The sequence below is a fragment of the Penicillium hordei genome, assembly GCF_028827395.1.
Source record: "Penicillium hordei strain IBT 12815 chromosome Unknown utg000004l_segment0_segment0, whole genome shotgun sequence".
NCBI classification, from domain to species: Eukaryota; Fungi; Ascomycota; class Eurotiomycetes; order Eurotiales; family Aspergillaceae; genus Penicillium; species Penicillium hordei.
In genome coordinates this window covers 589,356-612,602 of record NW_026623145.1, presented here as the reverse complement: position 1 = coordinate 612,602, position 23,247 = coordinate 589,356, and the positions used below count along the sequence as shown (strand labels likewise).

The 23,247-nt window shown below is 42.3% G+C and overlaps 2 protein-coding genes across 2 annotated transcripts; one reads left to right on the top strand and one right to left on the bottom strand.

Moving 5' to 3' along the window:
* Window positions 1–3,493: 3,493 nt before the first annotated feature.
* On the top strand, window positions 3,494–8,652 carry N7537_007507 (uncharacterized protein; the record flags this gene model as incomplete). The annotated part of the gene is made up of 2 exons (XM_056898564.1): window positions 3,494–4,489; window positions 4,549–8,652. 2 exons carry the CDS (start codon window positions 3,494–3,496, stop codon window positions 8,650–8,652), a joined length of 5,100 nt encoding a protein of 1,699 aa, XP_056750640.1.
* A 158-nt stretch (window positions 8,653–8,810) lies between these two features.
* Window positions 8,811–10,022, bottom strand: N7537_007506 (DUF3716 domain-containing protein; the record flags this gene model as incomplete). The annotated part of the gene is made up of 2 exons (XM_056898563.1): window positions 8,811–9,739; window positions 9,797–10,022. 2 exons carry the CDS (start codon window positions 10,020–10,022, stop codon window positions 8,811–8,813), a joined length of 1,155 nt encoding a protein of 384 aa, XP_056750639.1.
* Between the last annotated feature and the right edge of the window lie 13,225 nt (window positions 10,023–23,247).

The following is a 23,247-nucleotide window of genomic DNA, read 5'->3' as shown; positions in this document are numbered from 1 at the left end:
ATGATCACTAGAAATCCTATATCCTACGAAAGACCACGTTTCCTCGTTGCTTCTAGACCAACCACGATCATAATCCTAGGTCCTACGATAGATAGAATCCTACGTTCAGTTGGTCTGTGGGAATATCTATATGCGCTTGAACCGTGGTATTTCCTATGATAGGCTAGATCGATTGATTGATCCAACGACTTGTTAGCGCAGCTCAATATATCCGAGCCGCGATAGATAATGGATCGAATGCCGTTCTGATGAGCCTACAACAGGATTTCGTAGTAACACGAGCCAAAGTAGCTGCGGTAGCCGAGATGATAAAAAATGGACGCTCAGGGAAGGGCAGCAACTGATGCTGATGATACACACACACAATTTATTAACGCCCGGCGGCTAGGCCGAAAGGGCAACTATCTCTGATCTATTATACATGTCATGATATATATAGTACTGTGTCTCCTCAGAGCCTATACATAAAGCCTTGCAATATATGTCATCTCAGACGTGCGTATCGCAGCGGATCCTCGTGGGTTAGTAATTTTGTTTGTAGGCTGGCTTGAAGGCGCTTCTCTAAGTGTTCAATATCCTATTTTCGGCAGTTGAAGCGCGTCTACTATTGGTAACCCGAGGTGGTTAGTAGGTTAGGTCGGCGAAAGGGGTTGATTTATATTTGTCGGTATGGTTAGATGGCCTCGAGTCGGCCTATAGCGATAGCGAATCGTACGAATCGTAGTGAGGCCTATACCGCCTCTAAGTTCGGCGTCTACTTCTAATTATCGGAAGGCGACTTTCCTCCTAGGAAGAAGGATATATTTCCTCGGTAGGTATTAGTATATTATAGTAGTTCCGTCCGGTACGCTATCTATTTTTGATATCGAAATAGGAAATACTCTACGGTCTCTCTCGCTTACTTATACGTATACTAGTCTATATCTACTACTTTGATTCGATAGAGATATCTATTAATTCTTACTATACCGGTTCGAAGTTAAGCTAGTACGCTTACTTCTTTCTACGATAATCGGTTATATAGCTACCGGGTATATTTGCCTAGGAGTGCTATATTAACTCGTTTTATATATCTCCCTACGTTTACTAGTAAATTATTGCTAGGGACCGCTTAGGACCGTACGATATTTAGTATTATTAACTTTATCCTCGGGACGCGTTCTTACGGGAGAGTATCTTCTTATATCGCGGCTCTAGCCTATTCTTTAGCTAGACCCTATAGTTTATTATCTTCGCTCGTTAAGATCTACCGGATATTAATCTAGTTTCTATTTCTCTATAACTTTCTTATTAACTTATATAGTTAGTAGACGAATTCCTAGCCTAACTATTATCGAGGATTCCTTAATATTAGAGCCGCTACTTTATTATTTATAAATAGCGTAATCCTATAATCTTTTAGTCTATATACTATATCTAATATATATACTATCGCTACTAGCTCCGTAGAAAACGGATTTTACTCTACTCTTATATCTAATATAACGGAAAGGGTCTTTAGTTTTAGTTTTCGATACCGAGGTAGCTACCTCTCGATCGCTACCCTAAACCCGACGAGCTCGTTCCGCGCCGAGCTACTAGTTACGATCTATATTAACCTACCTAGTACGGTCGGTGACTACGAAGTTACTTTAATACTAGCCTATACGCGTACTTCCTACGGTACTAATATAAACGGATTAATAGTTTCTAGTGTTTCTATCTTAATATTCTTTAGTACGTCTACTACTTAATATAATAGCGAACGATAGTATCTTCTAAATTTCTTAATACGTACTATATTCCGGCGAAGAGGGTTAGTTTCTAGTAGGGTATATATATCCGTTTATATCTTTACGGCTCGTCTCTAGAAACGGCGTTAAATAGTAGTAAGGTAGGCCTCCGCCTCTACTATATTAGTCGTAACTATAAGGAATATTCCTATAATCGCCTATACTCCTATCCTTTAGACGCGGTTAATCGGCCCTATAACCTTATCTTTATACGCGTATATCTAGACGTTAGACGCGTAGTCTACGACCGGCGCTACTATCGATATAAATAGCTACCGCGCTATCGCTAGGGATAATCCCCGAAGTCGTCGGAGCTCTATCGCGGCCTCTAGGCCCTTAGATACTACCCTCGTAATATATTCCTTATACTTGAGTTTCGTATCTATAAGGACGCCTAAGATCTTAATATGATCCTTAGGCTTAACGGTTTGGCCCTTAATAGTAAAAAGTCCCTAGTCTAACTTATAAGCCTTGGGAGCAAAGTGTATAATAGCTGTTTTGTCTGCTTTAAAAGTCGCTCCGCTCCTTTTCTCCTAGTCGAGCGCTTTACTGATAATTACTTTAATGCTTTCCCGGTTGCTTTAGGCGGTTGGCCTGGTCACCTATACGGTAAAATCATTAACGAACGCTAGCGCTCCGCCCTGGTTGTCGATCTGTCTTTGTACGAGGTCTGTATTGAAGAAGAGGAATAGTATCGGGGATAGGGGCGAGCCCTAAGGTAAGCCAGCCTATAGAAGGCTCTAGACCTCCGAACCTTGCCTATTGATTTGAATGGTCGCCGTTCGTTCCGAGTAGAACGCTTCGACCCACCGGAGCAGGTCACCTGGTATGCCTCGCGCTTTCATTCTCTAGAGCAGTCGTTCTTTGCACACACCGTTGTAAGCGCCCTTGACATCGAAGCTGATCAAACTCAACACCCGTCGGCCACGCCACGCTGTGTAGATCTGCTCTTGCAGGAGAACAAATCATTTTTCCCCTTGCATCTAATTCGAAGAGGTTTTTTTATTTCCGCTATTACGTGCGGCCTTGACCTAGGCCAAGGACGCAGAGTTGTGACCGCCCTCATGATTCGAAGATTAGATGCTGATGTGCTCCCGAGAGGTTTGCAGGGTTTGCTTACTCTCGGTGCCTGAGGCAGCCACTTGCTGGATGCCTCAGGACAATACTTCTTGGCACTCGGCCAAGTCATTGGTAGCGAGTGCCTATTACCAAGGGGTTTTCTCTGGGCCAAGCCCTTGCTTGGCGCTGATGTAATACATTCTGTATTTAGCTAGTAATTACTACTACCCAATGAAAACCATGCGATCCTAACAGAATCTCATCTGGTAGCATGTCTTGCTAAGGCCTTACCTCCTACGGTAAGCTGGGAGGAGGCAGTGGCATCCACGGAGGAAGCCATGCTTCCTCGCCGGTTCCTGGGACCAACAAGCATACCCAGGAAGCCAGGCAGCAGGTGAGGGCTTCGAACAAGCCCCTGCCGCGAGGAATTTTCGATCCAGGGACCATGAAACAGAGTGCGGTGGACCTCTCACCAAGCCGGTACCAAAGACTTGGTGATAGAGGTACACCAAGAAAAACTCTGCGAGAGGTCAAGGATCCGTATCCTTGGGGGCGAAGTGGGGGCCCCCAAGAAGCAGAAGCAGTTGGGAAAGGAACAGAGCAAGAAGCTCCTAAGACTAAGCACCAACTTGCCGAAACCCCAATTGAAGCCACTTGTTACAATGGAGAACCAACCCTTTGAAGAAGAGCAACAGTTCCAGCAAGCGGAGACGACCCCGCCGACGGACCAGGCCGTGACGCCCGGAATCTTTAGGGCTCACCTGCCAGCGAACATGCAGAGGGCCTTCGACCGCTTGCCGGAGCCGCTGCAAAGGCTGGCAATCTTCCAACAAGTGACCAACAGCCCGGAAATGATGGCCGTGCAATACGAGGCCATCGTTACGATGTCGACAACGTTCGACCCGGGACTGGCTCAGAACCCAAGGGCCATGGAGCCAAAAGTCGGCCCTCACCCAGCGGAGATCGCGGGCCGCCTAAAAGACTTAGGCCAACCGGCCAAGTACCAAGGCAACCAGAAAGGCAACGCTGCTAACCACTGGCTGTACGACGTCGACGACTACTTCCTGCGCCGCCAAATGGTGAGCGGCCGAAGCGACGACGAGACGTACAAACTAGCCTTTGCCTCGGGCTTGCTGGCCGGAGACGCCCATGTGAAATGGAGGACGGCCAACCAGCAAGTAGACGCAGGACTTGGCGAACGGATCACCACATGGGAGAACTTCAAGGCCTGGGTTCGGACCAAGTTCGAACCAAGAACGGCAGAGTCAGATCGCTTGCGCGAGTATACGCACAAGCAACAAGGAAATGACTCTCTATCCGCGTACCACGCCGCCCTGCTGGAACTCTCCCGTAACTTACTAGAGAGCCCCTCGGAAAGAGGATATATTCTGCAACTAGTATCGGGACTGAACCCGACCCTCCGTGCAGAGTGGTTCAGGCAGCAGGGCCGACCCGAGACCAACGTCGAGGAAGCGGTCAACCTCCTGCTGGAGCTTGAACGAAGCGCGCAGGAAGCAACCGCGTATGGCCGCCCAGCACGTTATGTTAGGAATGGGCGTACTGCCCCGCTTCCCGACGCCATGGACCTATCGGCCATGCAGGACACGAGGACTTGCTATAAGTGTGGCAAGCCAGGACACATCAAAAGAAACTGCAAGGTCAAGGGAAAAGGACAGGGTCAGCAAGCTTAGGCGAGCCTGCTGACCCGCTCACCAAGCCACGTCGCCCCGACAAGCAAAATGACGGGCTTAGCCAAAGCCGGAAAGGGCGGGACACCCAACGAGCCGTGATGAGACTAAATGCTCTCGGGGAAGACCTTAACTTCTTCGACGGCTCGCTCCATCGCCCCGCCGCAGCCGGAAACCCCATCGCTTGCCGTATGCTGCTAGATTGCGGAGCAAGCCATACATTTGTATCGTTGAAAACCGCTCGCCGCCTAGGTGGCAAGTGGGACAAGCGCAGATCGTTACCAGTGTCATTACCGAACGGCGAGACCCTGTATACCCAGGGTACGATGGAACTGGTGATTCGCCTGGGCAAGTGGACCGGTACGAAAGTGGTGTGGGCAGTCAACGTGGAAGGATACGATGTAGTACTCGGCAACGACTTCCTATGCGAGCACGACCCCCACGTTAGCTTCCCCACGAAAAGGATGTGGCTCACCGACCATAATGGAGATCACGAAGTGCAGGCAGCGGACGGCCGTGCACTTAGTGGGGAGGAGAAAGGGACGTTGAACTTACTGTCAAAGAGGGAGGTCCGCCGGTCCCTAAAAGATAAGAACACCGAGTACGCAGTCTTTTATGCCACGGCGAGCGAGGACCATGAACCAACGACCAACGACCCTCGCTTGGCCAAGCTGCTCAGGAAGTTCGCCGACGTCTTTCCCGACGACTTGCCGAAGGAGTTACCCCCCGAACGCAACTTCGTCCACCACATTGATACCGGTACCGCCGACCCGGTAAACATGAATGCTTACCCCCTGTCCCACGAGAAGCTCGAGGAGCTTAGGAAGCAAGTGAAGGACTTGCTGGATAGGGGATTGATCCAGGTGTCAGCCAGTCCCTGGGGATTCCCGGTGGTGTTCGTCAAGAAGCCCGAAGGAGCGTGGAGAATGTGTATCGACTACCGCGCCCTTAATGAACTCACCGCTAAGAATGGATACCCCATCCCGAGGATTCAGGACTTGCTGGACATCGTCGGCCAGGCCAAGTACTTGTCGAAGATCGACTTGGCGGCCGGATATTGGCAAGTACGGATGGCCAAGGAGGCAATACCAAAGACAGCCTTCAACACCATTTGGGGGAAGTACGAATGGAGAGCAATGCCATTTGGGCTTTGTAATGCGCCAGCCACCTTCCAGACATTAATGAACGAGACACTTCGCCCTTACCTAGGCAAGTCGGTCGTGGTGTACTTGGACGATATACTGGTATACTCAAGGACACTTGCAGAGCACTACACCCACTTGGAGGAAGTGCTGCAGTGCTTGCGCAAGCAGAAGCTCTATGCCAAACCGAAAAAGTGCGTGTTCGTCACCAAAGAGTTGGAATTCTGCGGCCATATCATCGGGGACGGCAAGATTCAAGCCGTCACGATGAAGCTAGATGTCATCAAGGAGTGGCCCCGGCCAACAAATGTCAATGAAGTTCGCCGCTTCCTAGGCTTGGCCACCTACTACCGACGCTTCGTCAAAGACTTCGCGAAAATAGCGGTGGCCTTGCACAACTTGACCAAGGAAGCCGACGAGAAACTGCGCAAGCAAAAGTTCCGGCCGATCACTTGGACCGAGCAATGCGAAGTGGCTTTCATACGCCTAAAGGAGGCACTTGTCAGCGCCCCAGTGCTTGTTCAACCTGACCGGGCCAAGCCTTTCACGATAGAAACCGATGCCTCCGAATGGGCGATCGGCTTTGTGCTCTGCCAAGTGGGTGACGACGGGAAGACGCACCCAGTCGCCTTCGACGGCCGCAAGCTAAAAGGCGCAGAGTTGAACTACCCAGTACATGAAAAGGAGCTCCTTGCGATCAAGGAAGCCCTCCGTACTTGGGACAGGTACCTGGAGAATGGAACAAGGACCACGGTCATCACGGACCACGAGGGTCTTCAATACCTGGCAACCACGAGAGCGTACAGCAAGCGACTTGCTCGCTGGATTGACGAGTTCCAGGCATATGACCTCGAGCTACGGTACCGGAAAGGAGAGGAAGCAATTATTCCCGACGCTATTAGCCGGCGCCCCGACTTTCTCGGAGAGGGACCAGCTAATATGGCCTGGGAAGCACCTGCTTGGGGAAAACTAAACATGATGACAAAAGTGGGCGGATTCGACGAAGCGGAATGGCTTGCCGCCACCATTCAATATATGTCGGCCGGTAGCTTGCCGGACGACAAGTCGCTTCGCCGAGAAGTCATGCGTTGGGCTGGCAAGCTCGCGATACACGAATCGCCCTTGCCGACAGCTGCAACGCAGGAAGAGAATACGAAGCTTACCTACCTATATGGGGACGGATCCTCCGCCCCATATCTAGAGCCGCCTTTCAGGAAGGACTTCCTGAAGCGGATGCACGAGGAATATGGACACTTGGGCCACCCAGGCCTGCGCGGAGTGCTCCGTACCCGCGCTTGGTGGCCCGGAATACGGCAGGACACCGAGGAAGTAGTGCGCCTTTGTCCGAATTGCCAAGTGTCGAAATCGAGAAATGAGAGTTTCGAGCGAGAAGCGTCCCAGTACTTAGCGAGCGCGGGCATCAAGCCTTTTGAACGATGGGGCATTGACCTTATCGGCTTGCTACCCACGACGCCAAGCGGCAACCGATGGATTATTACGGCGATCGATTACGCCACTGGCTGGCCACTTGCAAAAGCCTTGCCGGAGGCCACAGAGGAAGCTGTCGCCGAATTTCTCCACGACGACATCTTCACGGTGTATGGCGCACCTGCGGAGTTCTTGACGGATAATGGCGCCAACTTGCTCGCGGCCTCGGTACAGTACTTTATCAAGCTGGTAAATGCGAAACACCGGACAACGACGCCATACCACCCACGAACGAATGGGAAGGTAGAGAATCTCAACGGCTTGCTAGGACGAATGCTCACTAAGTATTGTATGGGCAAGCCCACCAGAGTATGGGATCTTTACTTGGCCCAAGCCCTGTTCGCCACAAGGGTTAGGGAACATGCAACGTCAGGCAAAAGTCCCTTTTACTTAGTATACGGGACGCATCCACGCTTGCCAGGGGATACCGAGCCAGTAACCTCGTCCCGGGACCCGGCGGAGCTGGATAGCAAGATCCTCGCTGTTAATCATGCAAGAGCCGAGGCCAATGAGAGATTGTTGCACAAGGCCATCCGGGCCCAGAAAATCCAGGATGAGAAAGTGACCACTTGCTCACTGCAGCCGGGCAAGTGGGTACTGGTTCGGAACGAGGCAAAACAGAAGTTCGAATCACAGTGGTTCGGGCCGTATAAGATCCTGAAAGCCCACCCGCTTGGCACGTATGCACTTGCTGAGCCCAATGGCCGGGTACTGAGGAACTTGGTGAACGGCCGCCGCCTTGTCGACGCCTTTGTCGATAACCCCAACCAGCTGTGGACGTCGTCAGGCGGCAAGCATCGGCTTCGACGGGAAGGTATGGATATTCGGCATCCGCTCGATGGCGGAGAAGTGGTTGATATGGACTCCGACGAACCGCCTAGTTACCACGAATTAGCCACTATTTCTCGAGCCGAGTGGGATGCAATGGAGCGTTCAGGGGTACGCTCACGCTTGGTGGGGAGGGAGGAAGTGCTTAGAAATATCGCAGCGAAAGCGAGGAAGCAACCACTACCCGCCAAGAGAACGAAAAAGACGGTACCTGCGCCGGAAGCAGAGGATATGGCGCACGCGCCGGATGAAACGTTGCCGCAAGCGGCTAGGGTCCCCACTCAGCAAGTGGGGGAGACCCGAAGGAAAGGTCTAGAAAGCACAGTCCCTGCCCAAGGAGAGGTAGAGGAAGTCCAACAAGTGGACTGGACAACCACCCAGGGAGAGGTAGAGGAGTCCCAGCGAATAGACCGGATATCCACCCAGGGAGAGGTGGAGGAGTCCCAACGAGAGGACTGGATACCTACCCGGACAGAGGTAGAAGAGTCCCAACAAGTGGACTGGATACCCGCCCAGGAAGAGGTGGAAGAGGTTCCACGAGAGAACCTAGTTGACGACAACGCCCCTGAAAAGGATGGCCAAGGAGATCAGCACATGGAGGACGCTCCGACGCTGCAGCAAGTATCTCCATACCTTTTCCGCAGGCCACGTCGCTATGCGATGGATTCGCAATAAGAAGGATTCCGCTGCCGCAGCAAGAAAGCGAGCAAGCGAAGACTTACGAAATACTACGAAGAGACAATCTACAAGGGACTACGAGGAAGTCATTGATAGAACCACAGTCTTTGTATTCGGCAAGTACAATTTAAAAGCTTCAACAAGTGCCCAGCAACCTAGATATCGTCAACATGATCAGCCCAAACAGAATCCACTTCTCCACTAACTACAGCTCGCTCCATTGCTTCCTGACCCCGAAGTGACTCCAAACCACGCAAATCCCGACGTACAAGACCAATATTAACCTGCATCTGAGCTATCTCCTCCGTTAAACGACGTTCCATCCGCAACCTAACATCTGGGGAGGCCTCAAAAAGTCCACGGGTAAGCACACTGCGCCACTTGGGGGTAATGGGGGCACCTTCCTCGGACACTTCCTCGCTTGATTCAACATGGGGGGAAGGGGATACATCGGCGGCGGAGGGGGAGATGCGGGGGCGTTTGCGAGACAGGCGGGTAGAAACCGAACTAAGGAAGCGGGAAGCAGCAGAGCGAGGGGGAGTAGAGGGGGTCGGGGGCTGGGTTGGGGGCTGGGTGGGGGACTTGTTAGTGGGAGTGACCGCCGGGAACTGGAACTCGGGGGAGTGCACACGAAGCGCGTCCAGAGCCCAGGCAGGGGCATCAACGCGCAAGGAGCAAGCGCGAGCCACACCTGCGAAGTGACAACACATGCAGGAACCCAGGCTGACCACAGTGCTCTTGACCGAGCTTTCACGGAAAGCTACGACTCGGCAAGAAGCAAAGCAGCCAGCACTGCGTCGGCACCGGGCACACTCCTCCCCGGAGGGAGCAGCGACACCGATGCACTGGCCAATGACGGCCACCTGATGGTTGTGGGACGTGACCGCACGAAGTTGGAAGGTATCATCAACTTGGGGCCAGTCCACATCACCTCCGATCCTCACCCACTCTTCCTGCAACGCAGCCAGCATACCACGCACTTCATCGGGAAGGACTGGTTGCAGGGCATCATCGAGGCCAGTTGGCAACTCGGTGGCATCCTCAGCGTCAAGATTGACGAAGCGAGGGGACGGAGACGGGTCGGCTACATAAGTCAGTCAGCAAGTGGGGGAGCCAATGTGGAGTAGGAAGTAAGACTTACCAGAAAGCTGCGAGGCTCCGACGGAGGAGGTCTCCATGTCAAGTGGGTTTTGCGACACCGACAAGGGAGACGAAGCACCAAGGGACCGGAGGTCAATGGCGTTTCCCTCTGAGTTCTCAACGGGGGCGGCGAGAGGGTCAGACGAGGGCCCGGCAGGAGAGTTTACTGCGGGGAACGACATGGTCACTACAGCAAGTGACGAGTTAGCACCTGGCGAGGTCGACATGGGGATGGATCACTTACCAACAAGTTGATCAATGTCGACAGAAAGTGGAGTGGGAGATGAGACTGAGGAATAAGAAGAGGAGAAGGTTTTCTCTAAGGGGAAAGATGGGGGTATTTATGCTTAGGCAGGCTTGTTTGCCATATTAACCGAGCAGGCAAGAACAAAGAGAACTGCTTGCTGGAGCACAAAGAAAGGGAAGCAATATGCACTTAGCAGTTCTCTCGCCTTCTAATGCCCCCAAACAAAGCACTTGTTGGCCCCTCATCCTACTGGGCCTACTATATTGCCTATTCGGGGAGTCTGTATGGCCTCATTTTTACAGCTTCCGGGGCGGTAAGCTAGATCTGGTGGGGAGGGATGTGCTCCCGAGAGGTTTGCAGGGTTTGCTTACTCTCGGTGCCTGAGGCAGCCACTTGCTGGATGCCTCAGGACAATACTTCTTGGCACTCGGCCAAGTCATTGGTAGCGAGTGCCTATTACCAAGGGGTTTTCTCTGGGCCAAGCCCTTGCTTGGCGCTGATGTAATACATTCTGTATTTAGCTAGTAATTACTACTACCCAATGAAAACCATGCGATCCTAACAGAATCTCACTGATGTTTACCTAAATCACGTGACGGAAAGCTGGTGTACGAACAATGTATGGTATAAATGACCAATGTTGACAACTCTAACTAACTAAAATGACAAAACCCGCTATTTCAACAATCTGTGCGGACCATGATGACTAACTGTAATATGCACTTTTATATGGTATGCCTGGTACCCAATGTCACATGATGTTTCCGGTATATTACCTGGTTTCTACCATATTTTCGGACTTAGTATTCGACACACCCCCCAGTTCTTAAAGCCTGCATTTTCCTGGCTTCAAGAGCTGTCAATTCCTTCATTTCTAAGCCTTCCAATAGCTTCAATTCCATCAATTTCAGGCCTTCCAATAGCCTCTATTCCTTCATTTCTGCACTCTCTTCAAACAGCCTCTATTTCTCGGATCAGATAACTGATCTCTCTCATCCTAATCAGCTCTCTAAAGAGATGCTGCTTCTGTCTCGGAAGCGCTTTCGTAAGGCCATCTACTAGTATAGCCGTAGTTAGAACCCAGTCAATATTGACTCGACCCTCGCTAACCTCCTATCTCATCCAGCAACGATTAATGTTAACATATCGGAGCTTCGTATATATCGCCGCCCCTTCCTTTGTTAACAAATCGACGGTTTGCTAGTTATCATATATAATAGATAGTAGGTAGTTAGGTTAGAAGCCTAATACAGAGAGGACTCGACGCTACCACTATACGGTTTTGCCTACCTCGGCTAGAGCTAGTAGCTCTGCCTCTATAGTCGACGTAGTTACCGTCTTCTGCTTAGTTACTTTCCAATCTATAGGGCCCCTATATAGCTTACAAATATAACCCTCGGAGCTCTTCCTATCCTTATTATCTCTAAACGATACATCGCTTACAAATTCAATTGATTTTGCAGCTAGCTAAAGACCGTGGTTTTTGTTATATTGATCTTAACGATCTATCTCTCTAGAACCATACTCGATAGCCCAGTACCTAGTCTTATATAGGTATTATATAACTCGGTCGATAGTATCAATATACTTAGGACCGGGGTTAGTAAGGAACTCAGCTAATTTAGCTATAGCTTTTATAGTATCTAGCCGGGTGATAGTAGTAGTATACTAAGCAGATCCTACCTTAGCCTAGAAACCATAAATCTAACTTAGTAACGCCACTCTATCGTACGGAATCAATTAATCGATAGCTAGTAGAGATCCTACTTTCCTTATAGTAACCAAATTATACCTTACTACTATACTTTTAATATAGCTATCCTAGTATAACTAAAGCTTCTTTTGTTCCCTATCTCTAAGAATTCGTATATTTAAGAACTAGCTTATATCTAGTTTACGTAATTCCTATTGCTTCTTAATCTCTCGATCTAGCTAAGCTACTTACTCTACGTAGTCGGGATGATTCACTATAATAATATCGTCGATATAAAAGAAGACGATAATACCAGTAGTAATAAAGATATATAGATCTTCCGGCACTAAAGTAAGGCCTAGTTTTACTAGTACCCTAGTTACTTCTTACTACTATAGTCTTAGTAATATACGTAATCCGTATAGCGCTCTATAAAGTAGCTAGCATTAATTTAATACTTCGAATCCTAGAGGGCACTTTGTATATACCTCACTTTATAGCACTAAGTTCAGAAATATAGTGACTATATCTCTCTATATCATATCTAGATCGAATATAGCTACTAATATAAAGATAGCCCTCGCTATCTTAATAGCTAGTATTACAGCTCTCTTTTCCTTTATAGACAACTATTAAAGATCTCTACGGATATAGATTCTTACTTTAAACTTCTCTAGTATACTATTAGCATCGATTTTGTATATAAATACCTACTTTAGTAGTAGCACTTATATACCTCGCTCGTTCGGAATTAGAATCTAGGAGAACGTCTCCTTTTTCCTCAATATCTTAACCTCGAATATAGCCGCTGTTTTAAACTACTCGGCGAATCGATGGGTCTTCAATTGATTCCAGGTCTCTAGCGGCGGTAGTAGGTTATCTCGATATGGCTTGGTATCGAACCGCTTATTTATACCTATAGTAAATATATATAGTAAGCTTAGTAGCTCTATCTAGTTAGCATCGTTAAGAGATAGGTATATAGCATAATCTGGATCTAACCTTGGTTTCCTAGATCTAGTGCCGGTGATAACATTTGATATACCGATATCACCCACTATATCTCTTGGTACTAGTTCTAGTGTCGGCGAGTACGCCATTTCTTACTACAGTTGACGCTCTATCTCAGTCTCTTTATCTGTCTCCTCCCCCCTAGTTTCGATCGACGGTATCACGGAGATTAGATCTAGCGACGATAGGATGGTTTCTCGGGGTGTTAGATTCGATGGAATCGATGGATTTAGAGATGTTGATGCTGTTCTGGATGATAGTAGTAGGGAGGATACCAATAATAATCTTGGTAGTAGGGAGGTTGAAAAGCTGCTAGGCAGGTCATCCATATACTCCCTCGGTCCTATCTGGACCCATGGTCCTATCTACATTAATGTTTGCTCCCTTGGTCTAGTAATAGACTATGGGGTAGGCAAGCTAGTTGCTAGCTTGACATCTGCATACACTGGAGTTCTCTCTTTAGCAACCATCTCTCTAGCTGCTTGGCCAGCTATTTCATCATCTATTTCATCAACTGCATCGACAGCTGCATCAGCTACATCAGCTGCATCATCAGGTATATCGACAGCTATATCGGCAGCTATCTAGCCTTACTCGGTAAGCTCAGTTTTATCATCTAGAGCTATCCTCGCTATCGATCTAGGCATTTACATCTATGTACTAAGCTCAGCCTACGCTTCTTCTATAGTAAGCACAGCTAGCCATATGCCTAGTCTATCTATTATAGTACTAATTGCATTTTCTTGCTTAGGTAGGGGTCTCGATTTCGAATACCGTCTCGTCTCGTCGAATATAGTATCTCGAACGACGTCTACCCTTCCTATACTAGTACGTCCTTTATGTTACGGACCCATCCGTCACCAATCAGTGGTGACCCACCAGGCACACCAATGGGCCATCGAGAGCCAACCAGGATATCTGTCAGCAGATCACGTGTAAGCTCACTAAGTAAGAGTATGATCCGCCCTAAGCGGATCCACCCCGTAGAGGATTTCCGATATATAGGTTACTCTACGTACTAGATAACCACTACACCATAGCAGAGAGGCACGTGACTATATAGGTAGTAGAACGATCGATAGTAGGATAGTAGAACGGTTCTACTATTCTACTATCTACTATCCTATATAGGAAGAACTAAAGGATATATAAGGACACTTATTCATATATCTAGTTTAGTTCTTCGTCTTCAATCATATATTATTACTTATATTTACCTTTTAGATTACCGTGACTCTTTACTTAATTATAACTTAATAATACTTACGAGTAGACTAATACTCCGGTATAGATCTACTCGGCGCTCTACCTAGTATTAGTTCCTTAATCGCTTAAAAGGACTTAGGCTACTATAAGGCCCTACGCGGTATTAGCTTAGTTAAGACCTAATTATTAACGTTAGACTATTCGAGGAGTATTAAGGTAAGTATACCCTAAACCTATCTAACCTAACTATAACTAGTTAGCTAGTACGTAATATATTAAAGACCGTCTCGAATCAAGCTTCGAGTTATAATAAATAATATATCTTACGCTAGTGCTAGGAAGAAGCCTATTCGGGAATAAGTCACTCCGCCCGTAGAGGATCCCGACTCTAACGTCGAAAGAGATAATACTATTACGGAATAGAAGCGAAAGATCAGCGAACTTAAGTATAACCTTAAAAAGATTATAGACTAGCTTAGTAACTTAGGTAAATAAAGCGGTACTAAGTTTAACGAGGTCGACGACTACCTCGAGTAGATTAAGGCTTAAGTTAACGTATCTATACCTATTAGTACTATCTAGGTACTATAACTACCTAAGGCTAAGTTTTTTAAAGGAAACTAAATTAAACTTCGAGGATTCCTTACTTAGATAGATATATACCTCGATATAAATAGCGCTAAGATACCTAACGAAGCCGGTAAGGTGATTTTTATATTAACCTACTTACGCGGCTAGGTATAGGATTAGTTCGAACCTTATATCTATAACTATTATAGAAAGAAACCTAAAGAATAGTCGGATACTATAATAAATATCTTTAGCGAGTATCGTAATTTCTATTAATACCTCGAAAATACGTTCGGAGATATCGACGCTATAAGAATAGCCTAGAAAAAGTTATAACGAATCCGATAAACCGGAACTATATTAAGCTATATCTCTAAGTTCTTATAAATTATCTCTTATTTAGATTAGCTAGATAGAGTATACCTTCCTTACTTCGAAGCTAGAATAAAATCCGACGTTAAGGACGAACTAGCGCGAATAGATTAGCTAGAAGAGCTTAATTAACTTATTAAGATTATAGTTAAAATCGATAACTATAATAGTAAGCGAAGAAGGGAATAATATAAAATAGAACTATAAAAGCGTAGAAAAATATATAGCTTTAACTAATTCGGTAGATACTATAATAGAGCGACGCTATAGGATAACGACCTATATAGCCTAAAGCTAATAGAGTTAGACGCTACTTACGATAAATAAAAAGAGCGTTATAATAAGAATCTTTACTTTACCTATAGGAAACTAGGATACCGCGCGAAGGAATATAAATAGAAGAAACTATATAAGAAACGGTAATATATATAGGCGATACGCGAAGTACTATAAGCGACCTAAGAGGGAAAAGCTACTACTAGTATAGGTACTAGCGCTAAAGAAATAAGCGCTAGTTAGGAATACTAGGAGGAAATATACCTTAACGAGTAATAGGGCGACCTAGGAAGGTAGGTCGGGACCCTTATCGATAGCTTTAAAAGTAGTAGGCGAGTCGCTATAGACCTAAGAGATAAGCTCTTAGAAGATCTTATAGGTAAGTACTAAGGCCTTAATCTAGAAGAGATAATAGCGGGTAACCTATATATTAAAGGGTTAGCCGATAAGCTAGAACTCGATTATCTAGAAATCGATTAGGATATAGTAGAAAGTTAAGGGTAGATATAATATATACCCTAGGTACTAATCTAGGACCTAATAGGACTTACGGCTAGGGAGGACCTTAGTTAGCGGTCGTAAGACCTATTAGAACTAGAGACTATAATTACGGGAATAGAGAAGTCCTAGGACCCTAAGTATCTTACGACTAATAATATAGGACCTATAGAGATATAGAACCCGATCCCCGGAGCTAATAGTAATCTAGGAACGCTAGATACGCTTCCTAGAATAGATTAAACTATCCTAAAAATACTAATAGAAAGCCCTATAAACTATTATAATAATAAAGAAGCTAAAGAGCTTATAGAATATCTTAAAGGAAAGATATAGCCTAGTAGACTAGACTAGTACTTTATTAACGTAATTAAGGAAGGCGACGACCTAGTAGGATACCCTTACGAAAATTCTACTTACGCGTATAAAGGATATATACGATACCTAGGATATAGTAAGATAGCTAGTATTATATACTACGACGAAACGTATACTATTTATAGGTTAGTAAAGTTAGATTATAGTATCGAACCGAAACTACTATAGTAGATAAAGAAGCTATAATAGATAAAGGGATACTAAGGAATTTAGTATAATAGACGCTAGATATACGACTATAAAGATCGACTAACGATATATCTCGCGGTAATAACGTTAGGAATATATATTAAGTTATATACGATCCTACCTATAAGGAAGGTATAGACTCTTATCAACTTAGGAGCTACTAACAATTTTATAAACCTAAGATTTAAAGAAGATCGATAAGTTACGACCGAATCCCTACTATACGTAATACTAGTTATAGGACTCGATAGAGAAGTACTTTCGGGAGGAGTTAGCGAGGAAACTATTATATTACTTATATCTATCTACGGATACCTAGAATTAATATAATTTAATATCTTAGAAACGGGAGACTACGATATTATTCTAGGTATTCTATAGCTTAAGAAGTATAACCCGAGTATCGATTAGTAGTTAGGGTATATCTCTTTCGATAGGTATATATATATAGAGATATATAACGAATATAAGATACGTCGATAGAAGTCTACCTAATAAAATAAGCGTAGTAAGTAGTCCTAAAGTAAAAGGACTAGAGTATTAGTTATAGGCGTCGCCCTAGATACTATAGAATAATTACTAAATATATCTAACTAGGAATTAAAGGACTACGTAATAATTAAATATAAAAAGCTATACGTAACTAGCGACGAACCTAGGATTCTAAAGGAATACTAGGAGTTTATAGATATTTTTATAATACCGGCCGATAGAGTATTACCGAAATATAGATCCTTTAATTATAAGATTAATACTATAGAAGGTACTAAACTAACTTTTATACCTATCTATTAGCTATTATAAAAGGAGTCCGATATATTTAAGGAATATATCTAGAAGAACCTACGAAAAGGATATATCCGAGTCTTAAAGTTAGCGGCTAGATATCCTATTATCTTCGTACTAAAGAAAGATAGGAGTCTTTAACTTTATATAGATTACCGATATTTAAATTCGATTACTATTAAAGATCGATACCTACTACCCTTAATTAATAAAATATAAGATAGGATTAGATATACTAAGTACTTTTTAAAGTATAATATTACTAATACCTACTATTATATTAGGATTAAGCTAGGCTATAAATAGAAAACGGTATTTAGAACTAAGTTCGGATATTACAAATATAAGGTTATACCTTTCGGCCTTACTAATATACTAGCGATATTCTAACGCTTTATCTTTAAAGCGATTAAGGAATATTTAGATATCTTCGTTATCGTATATCTAGATAATATTTTAGTCTTTTTAGAGATACTCGAAGATTATATTAAATATAATAGACTTATATTATAGAAGCTAAGAGAAGTAGAAGTTACTCTTAAACTAAAGAAATATAAATTCTATATTTAAAAAACGACTTTCCTCGGATACTATATTACCCCTAAAGGACTAGGGATAGAAGAAGATAAGATTAAAAGTATTATAGAATAGCCGATACCTAAAAATATAAAAGAAGTATAACAATTTCTTAGTCTAGCTAATTATTATCGGAAGATTATCGATAGATACGCCGGAGTTATATTAGGACTCTACTATCTTACTAAGAAAGATTAAAAATTTATATAGGATAAGATAGTAGACAAATCGTTCTAGGACCTTAAGAAACTCTTTAATAAAAGAATAATTATAGTTATATTTAGCTACGACCGACTAATTATTATAGAAACCGATATATTAAACTATACTCTAAAAATAAGACTAACGTAACTAGGAATTAACGGTAAGTACTAACTAGTTATATTTTAGTCGAGAAAAATAGTTCTAGTAGAACTTAACTACGATATATATAATAAGGAATTATTAGCTATAGTATTAGCGTTCTAAGTCTAAAGAGTATATCTAGAGGGAGTAAAGTATATAGTAATAGTTAAGACCGATTATAAGAATCTTATATTCTTTACTACAACGAAGAAGCTAATAAGACGATAAACGCGATAGGCCGAAACCCTTATATAATACGATTTTAAGATCGAATACTATAAAGGGATAGAGAACGGATAAGCTAACACTTTAAGTAGACGACTAGACTACGAATTAGGAACTAAAGTAACGGACCCCGCTATATTAAGATAAAACTCTAATAGTACTATCTTATATAATAAGTAGTTACTAGCCGTAACGATAGAAGTTAAGGATAACGACTTCTTATAGGAAATTAAAGACGTATTAGAAGAAGATATAATTAATTAACTTATTAAGAAGGGTAGAAAACTTACTAAGAACGACTAAAGATTACTCTATATATATAGATTAATATATATTCTAAGTAAGCTAAGAGATAAGATTATATATCGATATTACGATAATATCTTATATAGATATATAGGAGTAGAAAAAACTATCGAATATATTACGCGAAATTACTATTTTCTAAATATATAGCGGAAGGTTCGATTCTATATCCGCGTTTACGATACGTACTAACGAAATAAACCTATACGATACGTACCTTATAGAGAATTATAGTTATCTAAAACGCTAACCTAGCCGTAGGAATAGATTATAATAGACTTTATTATAAAGTTACTAGTTTTAGATAGATATAATATAATTATAATTATAGTCGATAGGCTTACTAAGTACGCCTATATGATTCCGACTACGGAAACTATTAATACTAATTAAATAGCGAATATTATACTTCGATATATAGTTATAAACTATAGGATACCGAGTAAGATTATATTAGATAGAGACAAGCTATTTATATCGAATATATAGAAATCTTTTATAGACTAGATAGATATTAAGCTTAGACTCTCTACTATATACTACCCGTAAACTAATAGTTAGATAGAAAGAGTAAACTAGATAGTAAAATAGTACCTACGATACTACGTAAACTACTAGTAAGATAACTAGGTAGGACTACTACTAATAATATAACTAATATATAATAATATAGCGTACTCTACGACTAATAAAATACTATTCTTTACGAATTATAGATATAATCTAATAGTATTCGGAGAACTAATTAATAAGATAGCTATAGTAGAATTAGCGAGGCTAAAGGCTAGCGGACTAAGAAAGTTATATATATAACTAGCTAGAGATATTAACTTTATCAATCTATATATAAAGAAATATTACGACGACTACTATAGAGAGGGACCTAATCTTAAGGAGGGAGAAAAGGTTTACTTATTACGACGTAATATTAAAACTAAGCGATCTAATAACAAATTAGACTACCTACGACTAGAGCCGTTTAAAATTAAGGAAAAATTAGGACTAGTAAATTATCGCTTAAAGCTACCCGAAAGTATATAAAAACTCTATATAGTATTTTATATCTCGTTACTCGAACTAGTACTAGATAATACCGAAATTATAACTAATATAGAAATCGAGGAAACCGAAGACGAATATAAAGTCGAACGAATCCTATCGGATAGATAGTATAATAGTTAGTAATAACTCTTAGTTTAGTAGAAAGGGTATCCTACCTTAGAAAATATATAGGAACCTATCTAGAACCTAAGGGGCTACTACTAGCTTATTTAATAGTATTACTAATAAGCGAAAAGGACCCCTATATAACGGGAAGCGAGGAGGGTACGAAACCGGATTTATCCTAGAAAGAAATAGGAAGATTAGCAATCTCCGCTAATATCTAATTAAAGTTCGGATAATCGGTAGTAATAGTAAGCTACTTAAGATTAAGAGTAGAAAGGGAAGCCTACTCTAGGGATATTTGCTTTTTATCGAGAATTTTTAAGAGCTTAGTATCGTAATAAGATATCTTAAAACTACGCTCTTTTAGGAACTTTTATTATTTTCGTAATCGCGTATAACGCGCTAGTATTTTATTAATTTTTTATTAAACTTTAACTAAGCGATCTTAGATAAGCCTTAACTCGGGCTCTAATAGCTCTAATTTATTATCGGCCTCGGAAAGATCGGCCGCAATTTTTAGCTCCGCGGATTTTAATAAATCCTATTTACTATTAGTATAGAACTCCCGTTTATATAAACAACCCGTACGAGTATAGGAGGTATATTTCGAATATTTATCCGACTAATCTATTACGTAATTAATACTAGCGTTATAATAATAATTATAAGGTATCGAAGTCACAAAACTATATAGTTCGATATAATCAGCCTAACGATTATAGATTATAGTCGACGGGTAAGTAGATTTCGAAGGATACTTAGGACGAAAATCAGCCTTACGTTTAGGTATAACGAGGAAGTATTATTTTAAGGAAAAGAAATCTATTACCTACCTAAGGGGGGACACTATAGCTTTATAAGTCTCGGGGATAAAACTCCTAGGAAGAGGGGAGGTAATATTATAGACCTATCCGTTACTAATTAGTAGTAACCTACTAGGCATACTAATAGGCTATCGAGAGCTAACTAGGATATCTATTAGTAGATTACGTATAAGCTTACTAAGTAAGAGTATAATCCGCCCTAAGCGGATCTACCCTATAGAGGATTTCCGATATATAGGTTACTCTACGTACTAGATAACCACTATACTATAGCAGAGAGGTATATAACTATATAGGTAGTAGAACGATCGATAGTAAGATAGTAGAACGGTTCTACTATTCTACTATCTACTATCCTATATAGGAAGAACTTAAGGATATATAAGGATACTTATTTATATATCTAGTTTAGTTCTTCGTCTTCAATTATATATTATTACTTATATTTACCTTTTAGATTACCGTGACTCTTTACTTGATTATAACTTAATAATACTTACGAGTAGACTAATACTCCGGTATAGATCTACTCGGCGCTCTACCTAGTATCAGTTCCTTAATCGCTCAAAAGGACTTAGGCTACTATAAGGCCCTACACGGTATTAGCTCAGTTAAGACCCGATCATTAACGTTAGACCATTCGAGGAGTATTAAGGCAAGTATACCCTGAACCTATCTAACCTAACTGTGACCAGTTAGCTAGTGCGTAACACTTTATAGGGGAACCATACCTTATATAGGTTCTTAGAGATATACCTAACGAGATATCCTATCTCTACTCTAGATAACATCTTGTCTAACTAGGTCCTTTTGATAATTCTCGAGTACGTTAAGCACCTATACAACCTTATATTCGATAGGTTGATCATCTAATATTAGATCCCGTCTAGTATAGCATATTTTATCAATTCCTTCTAAGGTATAATCTATTAGCTGCTAATCTTAGTAGGGGTCCTATTTAGGATATATGTCGCTATATATATTACCTCTAGCTATAGAGTATAGGGTAGCTCTATATCGTTAATTAACGCTCTAGTAGTTCGTACTACTATCCCCCTAGATCTCTCGGCTAGACTATTTATTTCTAGTAGGCTAGGTAGTGAATGCTTAATAGTATATCCCTCTACCTCTATTATTAATTCAACCTTATTGCTAGCGCTCCGCTCGTTATTATAGTAGACTACTCTAATTTCTAGTTTCAACTAGTTCTTAACTAGTGCTAGGAACTTCCTAATAGCTATCTAGTAGTTATTTTTCTTAGTATAGGTAAATATAAAGTAGTATTTAATACTATCTAGGTAGAAGTGAGTTAACTAGATATATCTATTATAGGCCGACTGATTCTATACTAGGTCGAAATAGACCCTTCTAAATATACTATATACTTAGCCTATCTTCCGGCGAGAGATCTATCTCGGTATATCTACTAATTGATAAGCTTTATATACCTACTTCTCGTTCTTACTAGGGTTGCTTTTAATAGTAATACCTTCCGTTATCTCTACTAGCTTCTTAATACGCTACTAGCCGATATAACCTAGGCGTCTATACTAGGTTTGAATCGATACTTCTACTCTTAGTTCTTAAGCTAACTTCTTAGCCGCGAATACTAAATCCTTAGGTTCGAGTTTAGGATACTAAAGATCCTTCGGCTAGGTCAACTAGGATAGCTTTATATCCTAATAGACTTTGAAAATCGGTTATATATCTTTAGACTTAATATAGTCCCTTCTGAAGTTTATTATAAGACCTCCTTTTATTATCAACCTATAGGATATTAGATTAGTATAGAAATTAGGAGAGTATCTAACGTTATATAACTCTATCCTTACTACCTTTCTACTACTAGGACTAACACTATAGATAACTATAGTACCTACCCCATCGATTTTCGTCTCTATATCTCCTACCTATACGCTACTCTATACGTCCTCGAAAGTCATAAATAACTCTCGATTATTATATATATACATTTATGCTCTAGTATCGACTACCTAGCGCTTTCGTACGGGCTATATATCGTCGATTTAGGTCTAGTTTTAGGTAGATATAACGGTGGTAGAGACGTTAATATACTTACTAGCCGGTAGTATAGTTACCTATGCCGTACTAGGTACTATCTTACTAGCTGCTATCTTACTAGCTACTAGACTAGCTTCTAGACTAGCTTAGGGCTTAGGTTCGGAGGAGAAGAAGCTATAACCTTAGTTTTCAAAAGCGGTATTCGCTTACTCTTATACTTTTACCTTTTGACGTTTCTTATTAACCTAGGCTTTCTAGGCGGGGTTAGCTTTTATTACTTTCTCCTATTTATCCTTAGTATCTTAGTTTCTTATATATAAAGGCGGCTTATTCTTATCGAATACGTCCTAACATTTCTAAGCTAGATACCGGCTATTACTCTAGCTATATAGATAGGGTCTATTATAGAGCTAGGTTTTAGGCTTAGCTTCTTTATAACCTTACTATATCGAAAATATAGCTCTAGAAATGCCTCTCTAGTTAGTAGCTGGCTTACTATAGGTAATTCTCTAGTAAGCTCTATATCGGTTAAGAAGCTCGGTAAACGTAAACGTTATATTATCTACTTTATCTTATAGTCTTAGGGTCTATATTTTATAAAACCTAGGGGATATTACTAAGATAGTATCTAGGAACTAAGTTAGAGCATTATCTACTTCCGGTATTTTCGCTCTCTTATACCTTACCTATATAGTCTCCTAGTTTAATAACTACTTATCGATATCGGTATTCCGATCTAATCCTCGATCTAGGGTACGCTA